The following is a 25,881-nucleotide window of genomic DNA, read 5'->3' on the forward strand; positions in this document are numbered from 1 at the left end:
GATGCATGCTTGTATGTACTATCACTTGATAGGAACAAAGTACTCTCAAATCACATCCCTTAAAATATCTGGTCACAATTTCTAAACTCACTCTTACGATGCCCCATTGTTCCATTATAGCCTTGTATTTATTTTCTTTTTTAATGGGTATTATAAAAAGATAATAAAATTCTTACAGTCACACATGATCCCCCAAAACCTTACAAGACTCAAGCTTCCCCAAAACAGTAGCCAAGTTTTGAAATCCACAGGCTATGCCTTCCTTCCTACCTATACCTCTCTGGATCAGACAAGCCAAGATAACTGTCCCAAACAAACAATTGTTTTAAAGAGTTCTATAATATTTACGCAGACTGAGGAATACCATGCTATTTGTGAGATTCACAGTTGTGTAATAACAATACACTGCTGCAGTAGTGAAATTTACAGGGCTTATGATTTTATTGTACAATTGATTTTGGTAGAAGTACAAAATAGGATTTCAAAAGCTGTACACAATACAAAGAAGTTACAGAAATGTTAATTGCAATTTGAAAAAAACATTTTCAAGGGTAGCTTGACACTTATTTGTTTTCTTTCAAAGTCTATACAAATTGTATTGCTATACAAATACATTTTCATATACCTCATTTACATTTCAGCAACAGGCAATACCCAGTGTATCCATCACCATCAGAATTGCTTGCAGAGGATCCACAACTTCTTGCATGTTATCTCTCCTCAAAACCCAGTCTGGCTTAATTCTGTGAAAATATTAGTTTCTTGTCATTCAAATTTTATAATACCACATCAAAACCAGCAGGCTGATTTTTAAGCTCTTACCTCAAAACTGTTTTTATTCTTAGAGGAGTTACTGGAACAAAGGAAGTTCCACTTAAAGTGTTTGTTTTCTGCTTCACAAGTGTTCTCTCCGCATCCATTTTGTGTTTACGAGCTGTAAGTTTATATATGCTTTGAATGCAAGTAACAGCTCTTGGCACGCTTCGGATTTCCTGAGAAAAAGTGCAAATAGCACACAGTTAATAATCCAAATTTGAAAGCAACGGAACAAATCAATAAATCTGTTTTATCCAGTAAAAACTGAATATTTATAATTTAAGCTTAACTTCTACTCACAAGTACAAATAAATCATTTTAAAGCCAGCACACCTACAACAAGCCAGTCATCTAATGCTTTCAAAATACATAACGACTGGTATGCGACTCCAGATCTCAGGAAATTCAAGCTCTTACAAGTCAGATTTTACTAATTTCTCATTAAAACAAAATTTCACATATGACACTGGCATATGCCTTCAATGATTGTTACAGAGAGACAAATCAGTGTCTGTACCCATCTTCATAGCAATGAAAGAATAATGCAATGGTCAGAAGTCACTAGATGGAAAAACAGCTGGCAAATTTACAGTACAGAACCTGGGCTGCTCTAATAACTTCATTAGGGGTGCTAGCAATAGGCATGAACAAAGGAAACTTCTTTCAGAAACAGGCTGTGTCTCTGCTGTGATACAGCATGTCAACACGAAGTCACAATTACATTGCCAGTTATTACTGATAATAAAGATCTTGACTGTCTCTGAAAAGCAACAGTAAATTTGCAGAAATGGAACAGAAGTTAATTCAGTGGCAACTAAAGTACATTTAAAGCTCCAGAACTGATAGAAACTCATCAAAACGCTCTGGGAAGTAGGGATTATTACAATATCATAGTCCTGCAAGGATTGCAGGATCAGAACCTGAATATCTTATCGAATAGCTCTGGGTGACCAGGGCATACAAAGCACAACATAATGAGTGTTTTCAGTATCTTGGAATGGCTTTTTTTTTTTTAATCAGAGTTCAGTCATAATGAACATTACAGCCATAATAGGTATGATAGAGAGGAAGAGTAATAAAAAGAATTACAAACAGCAGCAAAACATGCAATAAAAGCACATTAAAATTATTAAACCCAAAACATTTAAGTCTTACCAAAGCTCTTTTTGAGTCCTTTGAAAGGATGGCCAACAAGCAACAGGTCTTTGTGAAAATGCTTCCTCCTTTCTCTGAAACTTTGTCCCCAGCTTTCCCTCTGTACATTTGCAGTAGGTCTAGTAATGTGTCTATAGAATTTTCTGCTTCATAAACTGCTTGAGTAGTTCTTTCATACTGTTATACAAAAAAAAGGCAAGAGATGGATATTTAAAATACCTTTCATGTAAGAGGAAAAAAGCAAAATCCATATTCTCTCCTAGATTAAATTTGTAGCTGATCTGGCATCCAAGTGATAAAAATCACCATTATAAGAGGTTACAAAAAGCTACCCTTTGTGCTTCCCACCTTGTTTAGAGACCTGTAGAATCTGATTTTACTTTCAAAATAGAAAAATATATAAGAATAAGTTTAGAGAAATTTTAAAATAAGTTTAGCCTAAATATTATTTTCTATTGTGAAATAACAATAAAAGAATTTAAATGTAAATGGTTGTAGGATGGATATAAGATCAAAACTACATTTAGCAAAGATTTTAAATTTCAAAGAAAACCACTAGAACAATCAAATCCGTAGTCAATAATCCATAGTCAATAACCATAGTACTACCATAGTACTGAAGCAGCTCTAAGTATTTATGAAAGCAATCTGTTCCATAAGAAATAAAAAAGTGGAAATATAGTCTATTCCATGACATGAATTTGGAAAAGTAGCCCGTCTTCTGGAACATACACATTTCTACCTTAAAAAAACCTTCATAGCTTATCCTAACTGCAGTTTTGCATTTCTACACGATCTAATGCATTTCTACAAGATTCACACAATACTTGAGATGCTTTGCAATATAATCACTTAAAAGTAAAATTATTACTTTAAGCCCATGGGATAATTTTCTTTTGCCAAAAGGAAAATTAAATTGTAATTATTACAAAGTAGATAATTGGTTTCAAAATAACAGTTACAATTCAGAAACTTTTTTTTAAATTCAAAACTATTAATTTTGTTTCAAATTTATTCAGAATTTTGTGGCTAAGTAAATATTAAGTAGTCTACAGCTTAAAAACCTGCAAAACAAAATATAACAGTTACCTTTGAAACATTAAGTAGAACCTGAATTGAATATTTGATCACATCCATGCATGGAACACTCCGGTTGCAACTTCGGATCAGAACAAAAATAGTGAGGATTGCTCTGCTCTGGGCCATATTTTCACAACAGAGCGGGGACAGCCTGGTAGCCACCTCTGTGGTAATTGAAAAAAAAAACCCAACAAAATAAACACCAAACTCTGAAGCTCAAGCAATTTAGTTGCAAACCAGGGTTCTCTCTTATTTTTAAGTATAAGTGCAAAGTAGTAAAAGCCACAATTATTGATTTAAACAAATATTTCTAAATTAGTAGTTTTAATATTCTAGTCTAAAAATTAACAATCAATGAAGAAACATACACTGATAGTAAATATGTAATTAACTTATGTAAGACATAGTATTACTAGGACTGCCAGGAAATCAGAGCAATCAGGATTTCCTTTCTTTGCGTTACCATTTTAACAGTGTTCTTAAATCAATAATCAAAAACAATAAAAACCACCAAAAGTTATAGCAACACATTCACATTTTACAATCATACAGAAAGCCTAAATATCATTATGAACTCTTCTCAGATGAAAAATTCCAGTTTCTATCATCCCGTAAATCTATCAGTTAAATAAAATTAAATACTGACCGAGATGCTTTAATGCTGCAAGAATATAAGAGAGATGTTTGTATTTTAGAAGGTATTCAATAGCAATTGCAGTTCTGTTGCACAATTTGTTTTCTTCTCTGCTGTTTTCATTAGCCTTTTCTAAACTGTGTCTTAAAGCTTTAGTTTTTGCTGTGTCATTACTCTTTCTCCAAGAATATCCTCTCCACAATGCCTACAGAAAAGGAATTTCATAAAGAGAAAAAAGAAAGCTGTGAGCGAGACAATAGAGCTTCCATTACCATTCAAAATCAATTTTACACAAGTCTGACAAAGAAGTTAATTACCTTGGTTACTAATTTTTAAGTAACTACCATGCAGTGTTTTAATCTTCCAAACATTGGATTTTCAAAACAAAAACACAAACTAAACGTGTATACACTCCACTCACACTCCCGCATAAACAACCTCAACCAGTATATTGCTAAATATTACTTCATGACCCGACTGCATTTAGCTTTGCTGTCTAAATTGAAGCTGACTTGGCTTGTAATTTAACTGATAAATTCAGCAACTGAAGTAAACATCTTTCCCCTCCCCAAAACCCATGAGAGAAAAATGAAAAAATAATTTAAAAAAAGTTTTCTTACAAGAGGTATTTACCTGAAATTTAACTATTCCCACTGCAAATTTTCTCCTACGTCTGCATGCAAGGAATCTTCGTACGTTACGCTGGATTATTGTTGCTGCATCATTTCTGTGATTTAGCCAGCCTCGAACCACACGTTGTAATTGAATGATTCTTTGGCAATCTCTTCGAAATCTCTTTTGTTGCATTTTTGCTCGGAACCATCTCTGTTTAAAATTAAAAATACTTTTCTATTTATTTTTCCCTAAATTCCCTTTTTGCAACCTAAACAAACATTGCTAAAAAATGAAGAACTGTTTCAACATAAGCTTTAACAGACACAAACACTATAAACATCGCTATGCTCATACAACCACCATGATACAGCTCTGCTTGGCCTTGGGGTAGCTGAAATGTAAGACTGCAGAATGAAATCTGAACTAGGAGCAGTTAGGGAGGCATTCAGAGGAGAAGAGAAAATTTTCAGTTCAAAGGGAGCTACAACAATCATCTAGTCCAACTGCCTGACCAAACGTTATAGCACATTATTGGGAGCATTGTCCAAATGCTTCTTAAACACTGGCAGGCCTGGGGCATTGACCACCTCTCCAGGAAGCCTGTTCCAGTGTTTGACCATCCTCTTGGTAAAAAATGCCCCCTAGTGTCCAGACTAAACCTCCCCTGACGGAGTTTTGAACCATTCCCACACACCCCATCACTGGATACCAGGGAGAAGAGCTCAGCACCTCCCTTCCACATCCCCTTCTCAGGAAGCTGTAGAGAGCCATGAGATTGTCTAGTTTAGAGAAGAGGAGGCTGGGGCACAAACCCAGAGTCCTCAGCCACTCCTCACAGGACGTTCTTTCCAGCCCTTTCACCACTTAGTTTTGTTGCCCTCCTCTGGACACATTTGAGGACCTTCACATCCTTCTTAAATCGTGGGGCCCAGAACCGTACACAGCACTCAAGGCAAGGCTGCACCAGTGCTGAATACAGTGGGATCAGCTTTGCTTGATCAGCTGGTTCTACCATGTTTGGTGCCCCCAGGATGGGGTTTGCCCCTTGGCTGCCAGGGCACACACTGCTGACTGGTATTGAGCTGCTGCCACCAGCACCCCCCATCCCTTTCTGCAGGGCTGCTCTCCAGCCATTCCGCTCCCAATTTATACTTGTGCCAAGTATTACTCTCTTCTAGGAGTTTTCTTTCTCTTGGCTGGCGCTCAAGAACACCTATCCACTTTTCTCATTCCCCAGCTCTGTTTCTTCCCCTCTATACACAGAGAAGGAAGATGGGGTACTGTATGCTAAATTTGAGCTAAAAAAAGCCTCTTCCACCCATTCGCTCACACCTTAAGTGGAAAATATAACCTATGGGGAAAGATAACAGATCTGTATACATGGAGAAGTAGTAGAACAAAGTTTGCCATCACATCCTTGACTAGAGAACAGCTATTTCAGGGTTCCTGTTTCAGTCTCTCCATTTTTCTAACACTGACCTTCCATTGTTGGGACTCAGCTAATGGTCAGTTTTGAAACCCGAAGATAATTTTTACTATTAGGCAGTGCTGTAATACAGACTTGATTTTTGATCTTGCTTTTAGAGAAGTAAAATGTGGTTATAGTAAAAATGCTTCAACTCGCACAGGTTCTAGTACCACTGGCAGGTTAGAAACATCCAACCAAATAAACCACTGCATCCCAGGAGATTGTTCACGTAAGGAGATGCTCTTTGGTTTCATGGGCCTTACAGGCTGTCCTGTCTGATCTTTCCTACTTCCAGTAAGATGTAAAGAAACAGGCTAAAACAGTACTCAGATTCCTTTAGCAAGCTTGAGGGTCTGAAGGAAACAAAAACTTTCCCATCCTTCCTCAGCGTTAAAGTGCTTAATCCTTTAAAGCCTGCTGAGATTCACTATTATGCTTAGCTGTGCATAAGCAGCATTAATAAATCAGTCTTCATAATTTAGCTTTAGATTTTTATGTAAGAAACTACAGTGTCTCAGTACTACAGCTTACCTGAGGGGAAAAAAAAAAAAAATTAAAAAAAAATCAGACGATGTTACACAAAATCAATCGTCCTTAATTCAACTAACCTGTATTATAAGAACAGACGAGATCTGGTTCTGTGCAAGTTTTAAGATGAGGTGAATCCTATATGCCCTTTGAATTTTAATTGCAGAGATATGATGATATGCAGCTGCTGTAAAATAAAGTAGTTTCTTCTGTTGTTTCTGTTCTGAAATCTGTAGAAGGGAAACAAAATTTTCATACTTAGAAGTAACTGATCATCTATGCAAAGACCATAGTACGTGGCAATGTACTGTCAGATGCTGAAGAATTGCCTCAGAAGCCATTACCTCAGAAACAAGTAAGCTACCTTTCTTCAGAACTAGCTCTCTAATCTAAACAAAAACACAAGGAAGTGATTGTAATGAACAATATTAATATTTAGCAGATAACAGTTCCATTGTAAGCATGTGTGTGCAGAAGTATCAGTTATAGGTAAGCCACAAAGACCTCAGAAACTAAAAAAAGCACCCAACAATGAAAATCTATTTTAGTATAACAGGATTGCAAGAAAAGACCCAGACTGTATTTTGGTCTATTCTAATCCAACCAATTCTCAAAGCAGTCAACAAGAATCTGAGTTCAATAACAAGTAATCAGGTTCTTGCCAGCTGGAATTAATGCTAAACCAGCTGCAATTTACATTAAAAGTAGAGTTTTAGTTTGAAGTATACCAACCTTTTTTCTAACTAAATAACCTCGTATCAACGCTTGCAGTTTAATGACAGCTCTTCTAGTTTTGTTGTATTTCATGAATTGATGCTTGCCTTCCTGCCAAGCCCTCAGACGTTTCTGGATAATTAGAGCAGCAGCTTTTTGTTGATCAAGCTTCCTTCTTGCCTTGAAGCCTCTGTATGCATTTTGGATTAAACATGCAGCTTGAAGCTTCTGAAAAAGGTTTTAAAGAATGTAATTAAACTTTGGTTTGATCCTGACACGATCACTATACATTTCTATATTGGTTCTAGATTTTTTTTTTCCAGTCATAAGAACAAAAATAAAATAGGAAATACAAGCAAACTCATGAAGTACTAGTTCACATAAAAATGCAATTTCACTATTTGGAAAGTCTTTTCTCTAACCTAAATTGGGTCAAAATATGGTCAAGTTAACTTAATCTGTTGTAAGCAATAACACCAGCAGAAAATTTTACATTTTAACATGCTATCAGTATAAACAGGGATAATTCCACAATTTGAACTGTTCAAAAACAAGAATCAAACTTGTTGCTCAAAGTAAAAAAGGAAATTTAGTATTCTGAAGATTGAACAGTGTTGATTTTAACGATCTGTTCTGGTCTCACCTTTTTCTTTCTATATTTCTGCATATTGATGACAAAAATCACTCCAATAGCTTGAAAACTTTTTAGACAACTGTGATATAGCAGAGTGCAAGTAAAAACACACCTTTCTTAAAAGTCTTTTAGCTCTGTACTGTCTATATGCCAACTGAATCTTCACTGCAGCATTCTTAATTGCCAGAAACTGATGTTGAATCATTCGTGCAGTAAGGGTTGCTCTCCATCTTCTTTGAATGGTAAGTGCACAGGACTTCATTTTCAAAAACCTAATATGAAAATGCATTTAAGGTTTTTTTTTTTCCAAAAGTTGAGGACATTTACATTTTTAAAGAAAGAAAACAGTGAAGGTTTGCAAAATTATTATGACAGATATTGTGAAATCAGAGCAGTTATCCACCAAATCTTGGAACACTAGAAAAAGGAAACAGGCAGCAATGCTGGCAGAAAGTCTGGTTTAAAATAGAAGATATTTCTTGTTTTCCCACAGTAGGTATTTCCAGAACTTGCTGCCAAACAAGGCTGGGGAAGGAAACAGCAGTTTGAAGGCATTAGACAAATGGACATACAACAGGTCCATATAGATAATAAAGGGAACCGACAAGGATGCAAATTCTAGCATCCATAATCTAACAAGCATGGATGCTGAGGGAGGACCTTACAAAGTGGTCAGGTTAACAGACTCTCCTAAACAGCATTTTCTGCTGCTGCCAGAGGACAGAGTTCTGAATGAGATTAGCTATCAGGCTGATCTACTAAAGCTTTTATTGCAAAATCATCTCACAGCAAAATAAGCACAAACCAATTTAACTATTCCATTATGTATTATAAAAAAATAGCTTTTAATTTTATTAGTTTTATGCTGTAATTTTAACAATATTCTGAATGTCCTTCCAGTAACAACAACAAAAAAAAAAAAAAAAAAAAAGATAAGCGAAAACAATATCAAGGCCTAGTTTTTCTAGATCCCTAACATGCAAAATTTAAGTTCGTGAGGTAGCTTCCAGTCCGGAAAAATACTTAAACATAAGAAAAATACTGTGCAAAAGAATAATCCCACCTGTATCAATGGGATTATGTTCATGCATGTTACACACATACTGCAGGGTCAGAGCCTGAGAATCTATAGATATTTGCCAGAGCACAAAGCAGTACCAATCATTACATAATAAAAGCTTTTAAAAGTAGAGAAATGTATATCAAATTCAGCATTACCTGGTCCGCTGCTGTTTTGTTTTGAAGTGATTCTGAATAACGCGTGTAGCTTTTACCACAGATGCATATTCCTTCCGTGCTCTGCAGCCTCGAAACCAGGCTTGAATTACTTGTGCTGCTCTGATTTTGTTAACCCACTGCCTGGCTTTATATCCTCTATATGATGCCTATTAAATATATCAAAAGAAAACAAAACACCTTCAAAACTTATTTTTGTTTAATGGAACAAACAAAATTAAACGGAAAAAAAAGTCATGTGAACGTGAAAGGCTTTTAAGATTCCAATCTCTACAGTATTACAAATATCTAATTTATCACAATGATGTTTTCTAAAGCAACTGAAATGAATTCAGGGAAATACCATAAATGCCACTCTCCTTAATGTCTCTAAAAATAACGATGTCATGAAGAAACAAATACAAGAGAGATTAAAAATAGGACACAAAAAAAAAAAAAAAAAAAATCAAACCAAACCAAACACAACCAGCCAACCAAATCCCCACAACAACAACAAAGGAATAAAACAAAACCAAACCCACCACCTTCTGGGATTACCTGAATTCTAATGGCCGCTTTTTTCATCTGATGGTATCTTTGTTGTTCAATATTTCGCATCTGATGAGCTCTGTAGTGCTGCTGTATTAATATAGCAGAAAACCTGCACTGAAGGTACTTCTGTCTCTGAATAAATCCGCGAAAAAATGCCTTAAAAGAAAGAGACATAATCTTGGAATATTTCACCACTTGCATGCTATTCACTGAGATGTTTGTGTATGTTAAAGTACAGCTGCACTCATTGGCTTGTTAGAAAAACAACAATAGAAGCAAATAAATTTCTGACTTCCCAATTAATGCTTTTTTCTATGTTTTATGCAAAGTAATCACACTTAAATTATTTAGAATATGCAAGTTAAATATTCTGAAAATAACTAACAATCTGCCACTTCTCCCCCAAACCATGGAGGTGAGGAAGGCACACCTGTTATCTGTTAAGGAGAGCATGGGCTCTCCAGCAAGAAAGTAATAGCAACCTAATAAATTATTATTATTAGAGACTATTTACTTCCCTTTGTTCCCTCATTTGAGGGAGAAAAATCCTCTCATTCCAATAATATCCTAAGGAGAAACCGCTTCTAATAGGGTAAAATAACTAAGGCCACCAGAGGAAGTCAACTTAAAGCTTTTTTCAGAAGGGAAAACAAAACACAACAACCCAACACAAAAGAAAAAATACCCCACCCCCTAAAACCATTACTATACAATCAAAAGTACCTGAATTTTTATTGTGTTTTCTTTAATTTTGTGAAACCTCTTCTTTTCAATGAATCCTCTGACTCTAGCCTGCACAATTATAATGTTCCTCCGGGTCTGTAAGTAAGTCATTCTTTGGTATTTCACAGTCAAGTGGGATCGGTAGCACCGTTGTAAGACAACTGCTGCTTTTTTGTAGCTTGTATATTGTGATTTAGTTTTATGCATTAAGTAATAGGCTTGTAACGTAATAGCTGCTGTTCTAAGTCGAATAAATTTTCTACGCTGCACAGCCATCTGAAGAAAAGCTTGAATTTTTCTTGCAGCTCGTATTTGTCTTGCTATTTTTCTTGCTTTCATACCACGGAAAGCAGACTGAATAATTACTATTGCTTGTCTTTGAGCACAATACTCCGCTTTCTGTAAATGAGCCCTGCGACATGCTCTGTACCACCTCTGAATAGCAACTGCTGAACTCTGAATCAGTTTATAGTGATTCCTTGCTCTTTGGCATCGGAACATAGACTGGATCATTATTGCTGCTGCTTTCTTTCTAAGAAAACGCCTCCTTTCTACACACATTTTTAAGAAGGACTGTATGCACCGTGCAGCAACATTGGTTTTATACAACTGCCTCGCCTTTTTAGCACGAAAAGAGGACTGAAGGCAAATGACAGCTTTTTTTATTTTTGCATAGTTTTCCATGTCAGCTTCTTTTGCCCTTTTGGCTCTGAACCTTTGTTGTATAACTCTGGCAGCCCAGCACAACTGTTTGTAATATCTATATTGTATGTACATGCGATAACTAGACTGTATGACAGTTGCTGAAATACGCATGGTTTTCAGTTTCTTTCGTTCCTTCATGCCTCTATATGACGCTTGAATAAGAAGAGCAGAATTCTTCATTGTCACGTATTGCTTTCGTTGATTCTTTCCTTTAATGTAGGACCGATAGTGGTTCTGTATAACAATAGCTGCAATTCTCATATTTTGATAACACCTTCTAGTCCTGTGCATTTTGTAGGCTGACTGTATAGTACTAGCAGCTAAACACATACGCTCAATCCTCTTTCGCACTCTGATACCTCTGTACACAGCCTGGATGTGAATAGTTGCTCTGCGAAGAGAAAGATACTCCAAAGTATGCTGTCTTGACAGAATCAAAGCTCTGTATCTTCTCTGAAAAACAAGAGTAGCTGCTTTAAGAGAGAGAAATCTTCGACGTGCTCTAAAAGCCTTAAAATTTTTCTGGACAATAATAGCAGCACAGTGCATTTTTTGATACTGTTTTTTTGCACGCCTATCTCGAAAAGCCTTCTGAATACAAGTTGCTGCTTTCTTTAATGAAGAGTAATGCTGTACTGCAATTTTCTTTAGGTTATTGGCTCTGTACCTCTTCTGTATTAGCTGGACTGCCCACTGAACTTTTCTGTAACGGCAGTACTGCCTATGCATTCGGTAGTTTCTCTGTAGTATAAGTGCTGCCTCATGTTTTTTCTTCAAGATGCGTCTTGTTTTCATTCCTCTATAGGCAGCCTGAAGAACTAAAACAGAATTGTACTGTTTTAAGTATATTTCTCTCTCACGCTTCCCTTCTCTGTAAGCACGGTAATGTTGCTGTATGATCACTGAAGCAAGCCTGACAGCTTGATAAGAAATGTAAATTTTATGCATTCTGAACGTTGCTTGAATAACTGTAGCAGCTTGATGCATCTGCTGCAATTTTTTTCTTACCACAAAGCCTCTATAAGCAGACTGTATGATAACAACAGCATTAAGCAAAGAGAGATATTTTTGACGTTGAATTTTTGCCAGTTTTGTTGCTCTGTATTTTCTCTGAATTACAATAGCAGCTGTCTTAATGTAAATAAAGCGTTTTCTTTTGAGAAAAGTTCTAAATCTTCTTTGAATAATCTCAGCCGACTCACTCATAGTTCTTATGCGTCGTCTTGTTTTCCTGCCACGGAATGCAGCCTGGATACGAAGTGCAGCCCATTTCATAATCGTATAGTTGCGAAGTTGTGTATTTCGCTCCTTACAAGCACGGAACCATTGCTGAATCTGCCTCGTTGCCAGCAACAATTTTCTGAAATCCCTTTGTTGTTTGTGCATCCGATAGTAAGACTGTATTATTGCTGCTGACTGATGCATAGTTTTCAAGTCTTGTCGGACCTTCATGCCTCTACAGGCAGCCTGGAGGATAATGACAGACTTCTTTAGTTCCAAATACTTTTTACGTTGTACTTTGCCTAAACAAAATGCTCTATATTGTCTTTGAATTATAATTGCTGCCATTCTCATTGCCTGATATTTTATGTTCAGGCGATGCATCTTAAACATGGCTTGGATACAAATAGCTGCTTGATGCATATGGTAAACTTGCTGTCTAACTCTTACACCTCTATAAATTGCTTGCATTTTGACTGTTGCTTTTTTTAAAGACAAATATTTCTGCTTTTGGCATTTAGCATGAATATTTGCACGATAATGCCTTTGAATGACTATAGCTGCAGATCTAAGTCTTTCATAGTCCTTTTTGACCATGTAGGATTTGAAGGCCGCTTGTATAGTTGCAGCAGATTTGTTTAGTTTGTTCAATTCTTTCCTCACAGTCATCCCTCGGTAAGCAGACTGCAAGACTAACACAGCTGCCTTTGTTTCTAGATAAATTGCACGTTGGGTTTTTTTCATAGAGTAAGCTCTGAAGTGTTTTTGAATCACTAGAGTAGCTTGTCTTAGTTTCTTATACTTTAGTTGATTTACATGCATTCTGTAATAGGACTGAATAATTGTTGCAAGATTATGCTTCTTTTGAATTGTTTTTCTCACAGTTTTCCCCCTCCATATTGCCTGAAGATGCACTACAGAGCTACGAAGCTGAACATATTCTTGCCGTTGTTTCCGGCATATAATGCTGGCTCTGTAATGCCTTTGGATAGTTAGCACAGCACAGTTCATACGTTTGAATTTTTTCACAGCTATGAATTTTCTGAAGGCAGACTGTATCTTAATAGCAGCAACATGTTGTCTTTGAATCTGCTTTCGTACCTTCCAGCCATGAAAAGCTGCTTGTAAAGAAAGCACTGCTGCTCTTGTCATTAAGAAGTTCAGTCTTTGCCTGTTACCAGTCTTACAAGTTCTGTACCACCTCTGAATCACAACAGAGGCCTGAACCATTGCCTTGTATTTCACTCTTGCGGCATGAGCTCTAAAAGCAGTCTGAATTTTAATAGCAGCTCTATATTCAAGTTTAAGCTTTTTGCGTGCTTTGTAACCCCTGTAGGCTGCCTGTAAGCACACAGCTGCTCTTTTAACTTGCAAGAACTCCCGCCTCTGACACAGCTGCTTTTTGTATGCACGATAATATTTTTGAATGATGACAGCAGCACTACAGATGCTTAAATAACGTCGCCTGTCCCTTCTCATTCTGTAGCATGACTGGAGAAATAATGCAGTCTCCCTCCACTTTCGTATTTGTTTCCTGACAAGATGGCCTCGAACTACAGCTTGAATTCTTATGCAAGCACCCTTCAGTTTCCTATAATCTTCTTTAAGTTGAAGAGCATATCTACGAGACCGATACCTTCTCTGGACACAAAGTGCTGCCTCCCTTAATGCACAATAATGCTTATGTGCATGTCTCATCTTTACAAAGGCTTGAATCTTCACTGTTGCATCTTTTAAGTTTTTAAATCTCCTACGGACAACATAAGCACGGTAATTTGCCTGAATTTTTATCACAGATCTCAACATGTGAGCCTCTTTTCTAGCTTTCAATCCTCTGTAGGCAGACTGTAGGACAACAGCCGCCCTACGCATCCTCTGGAAAGAAGCAGCTGCTTTTTTAGAAGTAATGTGTGCCCTGTACCAAGTTTGAATTACAGTAGCTGCATTTTTCATCTCTTTGTATCGTTTTACTTGCTGGTATTTTCTGACATGTGACTGCAACGTAGTAACAGATTTTTTTAATTGTAGAAATCTTAGTTTCTCTTTTTTCATTCTCCACAGTGACTGAACAACACAAACTGCCTTAGTTTGTCTGTATAGTTTACGTGCCTGCATGCCTCTAAAAGCAGTTTGGAGAACTACTGCTGCTGCACGTTTTTGCAAATAGTACTCTCTCTCATTTTTTCCTACTTTATAAGCTCTGTAATACTGCTGAATTATCACTATTTTTGCCCTGTGTTCCTGGTAAATATGTCTAGCCAACTGACACCTGTACCAAGCCTGAATCTTGATAACACTTCGCTTAATATGTAGATACTGTTTCAGATCTCTGTTCATCCTATACCAAGACTGTATGACAAGGGCAGCCCTCTTTCTTTTAGCCAGTTTTGAAGATTGCCATTTTCGGAAATAAGTCTGAAGTACTAAAGTTGCTTTAATTTTCTGTTGAACTTTGGTTTTTTTCCATCTTCTGAATGCAGATTGAATAGTAAGTGCTGAAGACTTTAAGAGTTCGTATCTTTGCCGATCTTTTTTTGCCAACTTAGATGCACGCAGATAACTCTGAATTGTAACAGCAGCCCAAACAATTCGTTTATAGGTAGCAACAGCCTTCACCATCCTTATCCTTGCTTGTACAAAAATAACGTAGTATCTTAGCTGTAAATATCTTTTCCTGGCAGCATATCTCCTCCAATAAGCCTGCAGGAAAAACAAAACAACCACACAAAATTTAGTATTTTCTTCATGATATCTCAAGTTAAGCTTAAATTTGAGGACTGACAACCTCAGTGTTATCTATTCCCTAACAATCAGACTTTTAAAGATTTCTTTATTCCTACTTAATCCCTAGGAAGAAAAGTACAAGTACCTACATAAAGAAACCCAAAAGCCAAATGCTTGAATCACAGCTTTAAGTATCTTCTATTCTGGGAAAAAGCTAAATTTGCCCTGGTTACAAAATATTGCCTTTTAAACCATTTGATAAGTCAGTGATTCTGTAATTTCCATTCCAGAAAGTCTTAAGAATGTAATATTTAGCTTTGGGTAATAGCGGGGAAAGTATCTTGAGAAACTGAATTAACTGCCCAACTACCAGTTGGTAACTAATGTCTACCATTCTGAATGTGCCCACTGTAGGTGTCGTAACACTAGGAGAGTAACTATTTTTTTTAAAGCTTCTTTAAGTATTCAGCAGCTGCAGAGGCAAACCAACACAACCTCATCAGTCCTGAGCCTGACTTGTCTGAGGCCCAGTGTTTTAATGTTTATGGTATACCAAAATATTCACACTAAGAAGAAACAATTACTGATTTAATAGCATGCTACCATTTCTCTCTGAAGATAAAAAGTTACTAAAACATCCCAAAAGGGGAAAAAAAAAAAGAAAAAAAGTTCCATTTTCATTAAGACATCAGTTGCTGCAAGCAAAACAAATGACCCTGAGCAAGGTTTTTATTTTTTTTTTTTTCTCCACAGATTTCAGAGGGTTTCCTTGTTTTGTAATCTTACTTTAGATTGTATTACCTGAATGACTGTGGCAGATTTACTTCTTACTTCCTCCAGTTTTGCCCTTTTCAGATTTAAGAAAAACATCCTGGCTAAGTATCTTCTCCAGTGCTTCTGGATGAAAATCGCTGCATTCACTTTCTTCAGGATGCGTCGACGGGACAAGAAGTTTATTGCGGATTTCTGAATTATCCGAGCAGCTTTGTCTCTTTCCTACAAAGAGTACATTTCCACTGAACAGTTAGGATTGGAATTGTCACTCAAAATTTTTCTATATTGAAATGACTATTTAAAGCAGGCTCATAAAAATTAGGCTTGTTGATAGAACAGCCTTATTTTACTGTAGTAAAAGAACTTTTCTGAGATGGAACATTTCAGCACCAAGCTATTTGTAAGAGGGTTGTGTCATTTAAATCTGAGTCCTCCTGCCTTCATAGTTCTTCATCTTTGATACTCAATTTTTCGTCGCTCCTAGGAACTCATTCATAAGAGTTTAAGATGCTCTTACTAACAGAACACACTAGAATGCTTTCAAGGTATATTTAAATAATGTAAGCATATAGTCATACCAGCTCACATCCATCTAACACAAAGTTTCATTTGCACATACCAACCACTGTCACTATAATAACTCAGAGAGTGCAGTAACAAACTGATGTACATCAAAGTAAAAAGACAAAGCAACTAAAAAACAATGTCAGTATTTAGATCATTTTGTCAGAATCCTCCTACTAGCCTATCCTACCACAGGGCAAAGTACACTTGCACACATTGTAAGGTTAAATTAAAAATCAAGCTAAAACAAAAAATGCTTGCAACTCTTAGAGATTTTGTTTTTGATTTCCCTTACCAGCATTTTTACTATTAGTTATTTCAAAACAGCAATAAAAGGAATGTTTTGTCTTCATCACTAAGGTTGTGCAGTTTTTAAAAAGCAAAGGAACTAGAGATTAAGAAAATGACAAATATAACCTCTTCCACCTTCTATACCACAGATTCTTAGAATAAAACACTTGAACACTGTTCCAACATGAAATAATATGTATCTCAGACACAGTGGTGGCATTTATCAACTTTAACGGTGTCATAATTTTTAAACCATCACAAGATCCCGTATAACTCCTAAAAAAGCAAGAAACAAAATATCAGAAGTCATGAGATTCCACTCAAAAGACTGGTGAAGTTTAGCTCCTGAACAAAAATAGTAAATCCATGCAGAAGTTTAATAACTCTTATAGACATTAATCTTGTAGACATTAATAGGAATTAAAAACTACTCCTTTTTTGTTTTAAGGAAGCAGTGCAACTATTTATATTTAAAATATTGGGAAAAGTACTTAAGGGATGACATGCTGTATTCAGAACACACACATACAAAAAAAGATCAGTAGCCTTTAAACAAATGTAATTACTTCAGAACAGTTTTAAATGAAAGTGGTTTTTAGTAGATTACACAAACAAGAAGGCCGTATATTTTCTTAACAAAAATGATACTTATTAATTTAAATGCCGATATTGTTCTAACAAACCTGTGTACTCCAAACAGCAAATTTATATCACTTATTATTTCTCAAAGTAGAAGCTATGAATATCGCACAGGCAAAAAATACCTGAGAAAGTTTCAGTTCCCTTTTCAGCCTGTAATTCCTCCAAGCAGACTGAATTAACCGTGCAGCTCGAGTTTCTTGCCGAAGGTCTAGAAGTCGCGAACACAGAAATGATAGGTAGGTAATAACAACCTGTAAAAACACAGAAGATAGCAAGTTAAGGGCTACAGGGAAGAGCAGGAATGTTCAGAAGAGAGCAGAACACGTTCACATCAACTCTAAAGATATCTTACCTTCTCGTCAGGAATTGTATTTGACATGTCTGAGTGATGGATCATCGCTGGTATTCCACCTAGGTCAGAAACTGCAGCATTGATCAGCTGGAAGTTTTTCCTTTCATTGTCCAAGAGTTCCTTGTATAGGTCTGAGGCAGTTACAGCTTTGCAAAGAGAAAATGTTTGTCAAATAAAATTGTGCATGAAACAAATAGATTTAACATGAACTTTTGTGCAGCCAGTAACTCACTTTGGTCAAACATTCCTTCTGTAATATTTAGAGAAGTATCAGACTCTGAGGAGGATGAAGAATTTAGTCCTACTATACGAGTCCTTGAGCATTCAACTGTTTGAGTTGTACGTTGGCACACAGCTTCCAAAGGCACATAACATGGATGATAATGATGAATCAAATGACACAATACTCTACCGTCTGAGAAACACACTGTGAAATTTTCAACCTGTTAAATAAAACACAATAAGATACAAGTTCCTTGAATTTTTGTTACCAGTTAGTTGGTATAAACTGGATATAAAATTCTTGTACCTTTGAAAGTAACCAAGTGCAACTTTCTTTTTTTAAATGAGTGTTCATCCTAGAAGTATTTGTGCATAAAATTTTCAGCATTTTAAGAACTGTAAGAATTAAACTAAAAAAAAAAAAGCACAAACAAAACTCTAACAACCCCACATTCCAGCAAAAAATTTCTATTTTTAAAAGGCACTTTTATACATATGACTAACTGGAAGGGGAGATCCTTTTCCTAAAATTTGTTTAAAAGGAGAGCTGCAGCTAAACTCACAAAAAAACAGTTATTTTGAATCAGACTGAACAAAGTCCGGAAGAATATTTAAAACTATTATTGGCTGCTACTACATATTTGATAGTTTGAAGAATTCTGCTCTATAAAGAATAAGCATTCTTATTACAGCAAAGGATGTATTTGCAGAAATGTACACAAAAACTATTTACCTTTATATTGTAAAATCCACAAACAGCATTAACCCATTCCATGAGCAGCCTCACAGTTGCACTGTAACTTTGAGGTGAGGAGTTGTTACTATTATCATCTTCCACTCTACAAAAATTCAGAGAAGTCTTGAGAGCACCCAATTGTGTTTTCTTCTTGTACGCACTCTTTAAAAACTCAATTTCTTCTTTTAACTGTTCCACATTAAGAAAAACATCCACCTATTAGGAAAAAAAAAATGACGTATGACACCAACAGTCTGACATATCATGCATTATAGTAGCTGGATGCAGAGGGTTTAGATATGGCATTTTAAAGAGACATTACCTTCACTACTTAGCAGTACTTGACACACCAAATCACTAGTGGATAATCTCTACTTGCCAGCATAGATGGCAGCATCTGCTACCAACTGCTTCAAATAAAAGAATCTAAACCCACACCGCCACTGTTCCGTGTAAAAGTTACTTCATTAGTCAATAGTTGGGGGAAACAGGGAGATTCCCCAAAACAGCCCATTTAATTTCACCATACTTTCAGAGGAAACAACAATTTCAGAGTCTTGCCTGCGTTTCTATTGAGTCCATGTAACACACTCCCTCATTTAAGGGATTCTGAGAGGACCTGAGCTGGTGTTGTGATGGTATGAGAAGATTTGGAGAAGTAGCATGTCCACAGGGCTTGGATAAAGCCAATGCTCACTGAAACTATTTCTTTAATCAGAAGCAATGCAACTGTGACACAGGAATACAGGAGAAATGACTGGAGGAAGGTAACTACTGTTATAGTTTTGATTAGTTAAGTAAGAAAATATTTCCATTTGCTTTATTATGTTTTTCTGGCTCTTAAGACAATCTTAAGAAAACTATTTTTGCTTCCTCTATCAATGTATTCCAGTGGCTTTCAAATGTCACTGCCGTATTCCTTAAAAAAAAAAAATTAAAAAATCTTCATTCTTATTTCAAGAATATTTCTTCAAATTGACTGTTTCAGACAAATGGAAGAGAGCTATAGTTTCAGGGCTTACTTTATAATCATCTAAGAGCGTAACCTCAAAATGTTCATTTCAGTTATTAAGAACTTACCAGTGTTTTGAGACCAACATTATTTTATTCTTAATTATAAATTCTCTTGGCATCCAACATGAACTCAGAAGTTTAGAATACGAATGTATACAAGAAAAAGCACATTTAAAATGTTATCTAAACTGTATTGTTAGCAGTTAGCAGATTTAGGTAAAGTTTGCATGGCACTTCAAACACACAAAGCGGAATATTTCCTAGTCTAAAATTTGATTAGCAGACACTCTCACAGACAACAAATATTCCTGAAAGGCTGGTGTTTTCATTTTCTCTCATTTATAATTAGTAACAAACAAACAAAATAAGTAATTGAATAATACCTGGAAGGCAAAGACAATTTTCCACAGGAGAGCTAATGTTCGCTCTCTGTGTCTATCCACAATATCCCTGGAGTCAATTGAAGCACCTATCAAATAAAACAACGAATTAAAGCATGCACTAGTCCTCTGATGCCCTTAGAATAACCCTGATATCTAGGTCTTACCACTTTCATCTTTCAAGTGAATTCCTCGCTCTTTAAGGACATTAAGAACAATGTCAACATTATGCATCTTCTGTAGACGACTTATTGCAGGAACTCTCAGTTGTTTTGAAAGACTCCAGTTTTTCGTGAGAAGTTCCATTGTTCTCCTAACAAAGGGAATTTCACAGTTTAATCTCTTAGCTGAGTATGATACAAAGGAAAATAAATAATTCAAAATAATTCTGTATCAACGCACACAAGACGAATGCCGCATTGTAAGTCCACAGCCAGATTGGTTACAGCAAAATCAAATTCATCAAGTGGAGTTTGAATATGACTGACGGGTAGTCCTAGGAAACTGAGATGGCGGGAAAGGTCACCTTCACCACTCAGAAAGTCCCGAGAAAATGCAAGCAGAAGGTCTTTGCTAGCCTAAAAGGAGGGGGGAAAAAAAAAGAAGGTAATCTTAACACTGCAGTATTTATCAAGCAGAATACAGTTTTGGCTCCTTGCTCCTCAAATTACATTCCAGATTTCCCTACCTAGTACTTAAAATTTTATATACATTTTTAAAAAATATTTTTAACCAGTTCACACAGCTTTAATTTTCATCACATCTGGCTGCTACATCACTGAAAGCACCACCAAATTCAGGAATACTTTTTTCTCAGTCTGTCTACATAGTACAAACCCCAGAAAAGGTGATTTTATTTGAACATATTTGTTAATCAAAGCCTTTGTATGACAGGTGTTGCACAGTTGTTCTTATCACAGCAAAGTAACAGAAGAAAAAAAAAAAAAAAACACAAAAAAAACAGGAAAGCCCAAACTGACTTGCAGTTTAAGATCAGCTGCAGTATGTTAGAGTGATATTTAAAAATAGTGCAGAAGCTTATATTTAGAGAGGGAAGACACACAATACAAGATAATTGAGTCCTTCCTACAGGACCAACATCTCAAAATTTTCTTGGCAATGCCTTTACATGACTGTGAGTTGTGTTAAAAATGTTCATGCCAAAGACTGAACAGCCAAGACTTGTTAAAGAAAAGTACGTAGATTTTTTTTTTAAAAAGTACAGATTTTACATTGAGTCTTAGGACAATATTGGAGGGAGACATCAAGTCACAGCTCTCTTACCTTGAACTCTGCATCTTTACAGAAGAGGCAAGGGTCATGGTCAATCATTCTGGACCTCTTGGCATAATCCAGAAAGCAAACTAACAACAGCAATTTTTTCAGTGTGAATTTTGACAAAGCTTCTTCATGACCTAAAAAGACAGAGCCCTTTAAGTGCTAGTTCAAAAATTAAGTGCTAAAAATAACCTATTTTTGGAAGTAGTAGTTACCTTCTCGGTAAAGGTGAGGCACAGAGGGATGTCTGTATTCAGCTGCAACGTCAGGGTTCCAAAGCAAGCGATTAAGGATAAATATCGCCAAACCCATAACATCACTATTACTCTCCAAGGCTAACAGTTCTCCATAAACAGTCTAGTATGAAAGGAGGGGGAAAAGGCAGAAATGTTAAAAATCACCCCAAATACTATAGGGTTTTTTTTTTAAATAACATTAGTGAAATTCTGAAGTAGCAAATAGTAATTTGTCTTTAAAAGTCAGCCATTTTTCAAATCAGTCACTGAATAATAAAGCCAAAAGAAATTTCAAAATATCCAGTCTCTTTCCAACACAGGTATGAACTGAGGAATCAATCAGGAACTTCCTTAAGAAAACTGCCTTTTTCTCCAGTTCAGTGAAGAGTAAAACTGATAGGAAACCAGTTTTGTGTTATTTGTCAGAGTTAACTTTGACTCTTCTTGATTAAATATCTTCCTCTTTAATAAGGTAAGCACTTTTTTCAAAACAAGTCTGTTGCAATAATTTAAGAGAGATGTAAATATGCTATAACTGAATTGAACCTACCTGGACTATTAAAACAGGAAGTACAAAAAAAACCCTGAAACAACCCCTGCTAAAAGAAAATTGCTAAATGTCCTTTAAACTTTAATAGACCATAAGTTCTGCACTTACCTCCAGACCTATACGCAACCACAAGGGGTTGTAAGATAAAAGCCAGTTAAGGACTTTCTGCCTCTCTCCTGCAAGAGAATATCTTGTAATGTTACATCCAGCAAACACTTCATGTTATAGCAAAAATTTATATCAACCAATTTTAGATTAAACCAATTTAATGTGTGAAAAATCCCTTTTCTACTTACAAGAAAGGAAAGGATACAAAGTTTTAGTATTCTTACCTACATCTTTCCAGAGGTGTCTGTCTCTACGAACTAGCAAACGTCTAGTTTCAATCTCAACTTCCAGCTTCTTAATAGCTTTAACCATTGTTTCAGACGTAAACAAACGACAAGCATCCCGTCGTAACTTATTCAGCTTACGATGAGCTGTATAAGCTTTTAGAGATGCTTCGTCTTTCGTTGGTGCTTTAGGAACACTGGTTTTGTGATGATTCTCTTCTCCCAAAATAAGAGCAGCTGCATTTACTATTTAAACACACACAAAAACTATGTGTTGACACCTCAGATAAAGATAGCTTTGTCCACTTATTTTTTTTCATCTCTAAGTTCTCATTTTGTTATTTTCCTTCTGACTAATGATTTTATCCCTCAGGAAGCTTATCAGCTGTTGCACTAAACATGTATTGTCAAGTACATCTATATTAGTCAAATATTTAATATGACAATGCTTATTTCATAAGCAAGCAGTGCTAGGAATTCAGTTTTAAGATTAATTGTACCATCTTCCATTTTTTAGATTGCAGCTAAAGATAAAGGAAAAAGCATGGTACCATCATTTTAGTAACATGACAGCTATGCTTTTCCACAGGTGGGGATTCTCCACTCGACACCACTGAGGAGTGCTGCAGCCACGCATTCCAGTGTGTTTCTTGCTACAGAGCTCACCCCCCCATTCCGTTGTGTGGTGTGTTGTGCTTGGCGTGAGCAAGTGTGCCATCCACACTTAACACAAAGGCAAAATATGGCTCTGAAAAGGGTTAGATAGTTATAAAATTCTGCTGAGACAGCACTGTCTCCAATGTGAGAACTGCTTTTGGTTTAGTATATGCCATATTTTCTAGCATAACTGCTACTGAAACACATTACCAAATATTTGGTTTATTATTATCACAGTATTAAGTCAAACGCTGAAAAGGGAAACAGAGGTGATATATATAAATTAAAAAACAAACATCTACTCTTCCCTAAGAGTTTAATGTTACACATACAAAAGTGACAATTCGGGACTACTGTAAAGCTAGTACTACTATTCATTAATATTAGTAAAATACATTATATAATGTTTAAGAACATTAAAAGGCAAAGTGAAAATTCTTGTGCTCTTACCTTGTGGGGTGTTTGTTTTTACACTGAAGTCATCAGGGGTCAGTACAAAATTTAACCACCAGGTAAAACCACGTTGCTGCTTTTCCTTCCAACGTTCATCATAAAACATGTTTTTAGCAGCAAAAGGCATTGGGTGCCTAGGGATGACTTAAAATAAAAAAAAAAGTCGCTCTAGTTCTTGAAATGTGTGATAACCAATATACATTTCATTGTGGAAAGGATTAATGTTCGACACTACATTTAGCACTATAGCAGAAAAAAGCAGATTATTAGAATCTCCAGTGACTTGCAGACCAGTCACCACTAGATAAATTCCAGTCACAAAATATGGACTAAGTTATTAAAGCACTAGAACAAAGACAAGATTTCTAGAACTCAAGCCATTTGCAATGCACGTATCTTGGGGCAAAAACAAGTTGAATTAGATTACGTCCAGAAAGAACCATTTTATAGATGTGTTTTTTCTGATCAAATCCACTTAGTATTATTATGTCTGCAAAATCAGTACCTTTTCAGTTTTCTCACATATTCTGTTGTATTAAACATCATCAGATACGGAAGAGGCATTTCACTGATAACCATCAGTCAGCTGGGAACATACGTGTAATGTAGCTCTTGCACTTACAGGCAAAACTGGAGGAAAGTAACATTTACCTTCAGCTGGCCATGTGTTGCAACCCATTTTCTTACGAGCAGTCAGAACATGAAAGTTTACATATATTTTTCTACCATATACTGTTTCATTGTAAGTACAATCTTCTATTTCATCTCCACTCTAACCAGCTGGGTCTTACCAATCACCTGCAGTAGCAGTTACGACATTCAGCTCAGTGCACATTGTTTTACTAAACACCAGAAGTCTGCCTACCTGTTTTCAGTGGTTTCACAAACGTCAGGTGAGACTGAGCCAACCCAGGGATGGGTTTACTAATTCTGTTGGTAGTTTTAGATGCCTTCTGAAGCAAAGAACCTATAAGCATTAACATATGAATATTAACAACAAATATGTCAGTGAAAGTTACTGTATAAAGGTTCATATCACTTGCAAACCATGCAACTGGAGTAATTCCCCATGAAACCATACAAAATACCAGTAATCTCCTGTTGATGGAAAAAGTAAATTAGTTTGACTACAATCAAAAGGGAAAAATAGTTAAAAGTAAATAAGAGCTCTCAGATTTCACAGTTCCTCCATACATTAAGGAAATATACTATTTGCAATTCGTTATTATATGGCTAGAAACACTATGTCGATTAGGAAAAACATTCATTAGAACACAAAGTGTGTGTTCTGTAAGAATCTGGTGTAAGAGTCATGACTCTTCAGGTGTTGACTCACCTCTTCCCACTGTTAGATGCATACTATAGTCATGATCATTTAGAGCAGCCTGACTCTTGTTACCTTAGGCATCAAGGCACTTGCTAATAAGTATTATCCACAACATAGCAGTAGAAGGACTTAAAACACGAGGGAAAAAATGTAGATCTAGGCTTTCTGGACTCTCAACATGTAAAAATGCACACTTTTAGTGTAATTATTTTGTTATACTGACATCAGATGAAAGATTAAAAAAGAATGTTCTTGCAGATGGACTATAGCTGCTGCCTGACACCCACTGACAAGATGGTACTTCAGAAACAAAAGAGAGAGACCATAAATTGTAGGTTGCACTGTCCTGCTTAGCTAAAGTAGTGTTTTTCATAGAACATTCACTTCTAGAGAGGTGACAATATCACTCCAGTCTCTCAGATATTTTATAATAAAGTTGGATCTTAAGTGGATTAACTTAATGACGGGTATTTTAAAGTTAACTTTTAGTAGTGAAATGTGATTTCTCTTTGTGAAGCCTAGAAACTGACTATGCAATTAAAATAATAACAAGTTATATTTCTCAAGAAAAGTTGCCAAGAAGAATATAACCCAAAGCTGTCATCATTTTTGCATTTCACAACCAGGATTAATAGACAAAGTCATCGTGGGCTCACAAAATACTTCCTCGTCCAGCCCATCTAGCTTTACCACAATGGGTGAACACAAATAACCTGCTAGATAACACAGCTTTTCCTGCTGCACACTAACACAGTTAGTGTGTTGTGGTTTTACATTGTAGGTTATCTTAGAAAGCTTGAAATGAAAGTGCATTACTGTAAGCCCCAAATCAAATCTACATCACAGAACAGACCATTTGAACTGAACAAAGCAGCATGTTATTTTTATCTGAAAGCCATAATGAATTTTTCCTCTTAGGTATATTGCAGGGACTGCTTGAAGACACTGCAAATTAAATGCTTCTTTCAGATACAGACCCTCATGCTTTTTCTATTCCAGGGAATATCTGGGAACGGAACATTTAGAAAACCCCAAATACATTGAAATATAAGAAGTCAACTTCAGATCTTCAAGCAACAAAGTACTGGCAAACTATAAAGGCAGGAAAACAAAAAAAATCTACACAAGGCTGACAACAAGCTAATTACAGACAATAAAAAACAGGAAGCATGAATGAGACTTGGGAACTACATATTTGAAAACATTTGACAGCAGCAATGGAGTCAAACATTCACAATGGTAACTGGGCATATGACAGAAATCTCATGCAATGAGTAATTTTCTAGTAA

At 36.0% G+C, this 25,881-nt stretch overlaps 1 protein-coding gene across 1 annotated transcript in view; it reads right to left on the reverse strand.

The window, feature by feature from the left end:
* Positions 1-417: 417 nt before the first annotated feature.
* Positions 418-25,881, reverse strand: part of ASPM (assembly factor for spindle microtubules) — a 29,588-nt gene continuing 4,124 nt past the window's right edge. The window contains exons 4-29 of the mRNA XM_021294203.2: positions 24,131-24,232; positions 23,263-23,409; positions 22,156-22,401; positions 21,932-21,999; positions 21,253-21,394; positions 21,044-21,174; positions 20,162-20,337; positions 19,927-20,072; positions 19,763-19,848; positions 18,363-18,581; positions 17,640-17,850; positions 17,408-17,553; positions 17,178-17,306; positions 15,586-15,780; positions 10,135-14,760; positions 9,418-9,567; positions 8,863-9,029; positions 7,757-7,916; positions 7,029-7,238; positions 6,377-6,526; positions 4,319-4,510; positions 3,698-3,890; positions 3,061-3,215; positions 1,972-2,148; positions 823-992; positions 418-743 (exon numbers count right to left, since the gene is read on the reverse strand). Of these exons, the coding sequence (XP_021149878.2) occupies positions 638-743; positions 823-992; positions 1,972-2,148; positions 3,061-3,215; positions 3,698-3,890; positions 4,319-4,510; positions 6,377-6,526; positions 7,029-7,238; positions 7,757-7,916; positions 8,863-9,029; positions 9,418-9,567; positions 10,135-14,760; positions 15,586-15,780; positions 17,178-17,306; positions 17,408-17,553; positions 17,640-17,850; positions 18,363-18,581; positions 19,763-19,848; positions 19,927-20,072; positions 20,162-20,337; positions 21,044-21,174; positions 21,253-21,394; positions 21,932-21,999; positions 22,156-22,401; positions 23,263-23,409; positions 24,131-24,232 (8,600 nt within the window). The 3' untranslated portion in view covers positions 418-637. The remainder of the gene's footprint in view (positions 744-822; positions 993-1,971; positions 2,149-3,060; positions 3,216-3,697; positions 3,891-4,318; positions 4,511-6,376; positions 6,527-7,028; positions 7,239-7,756; positions 7,917-8,862; positions 9,030-9,417; positions 9,568-10,134; positions 14,761-15,585; positions 15,781-17,177; positions 17,307-17,407; positions 17,554-17,639; positions 17,851-18,362; positions 18,582-19,762; positions 19,849-19,926; positions 20,073-20,161; positions 20,338-21,043; positions 21,175-21,252; positions 21,395-21,931; positions 22,000-22,155; positions 22,402-23,262; positions 23,410-24,130; positions 24,233-25,881) is intronic.

The sequence above is a fragment of the Columba livia genome, chromosome 8, assembly GCF_036013475.1.
Source record: "Columba livia isolate bColLiv1 breed racing homer chromosome 8, bColLiv1.pat.W.v2, whole genome shotgun sequence".
NCBI lineage: Eukaryota > Metazoa > Chordata > Aves > Columbiformes > Columbidae > Columba > Columba livia.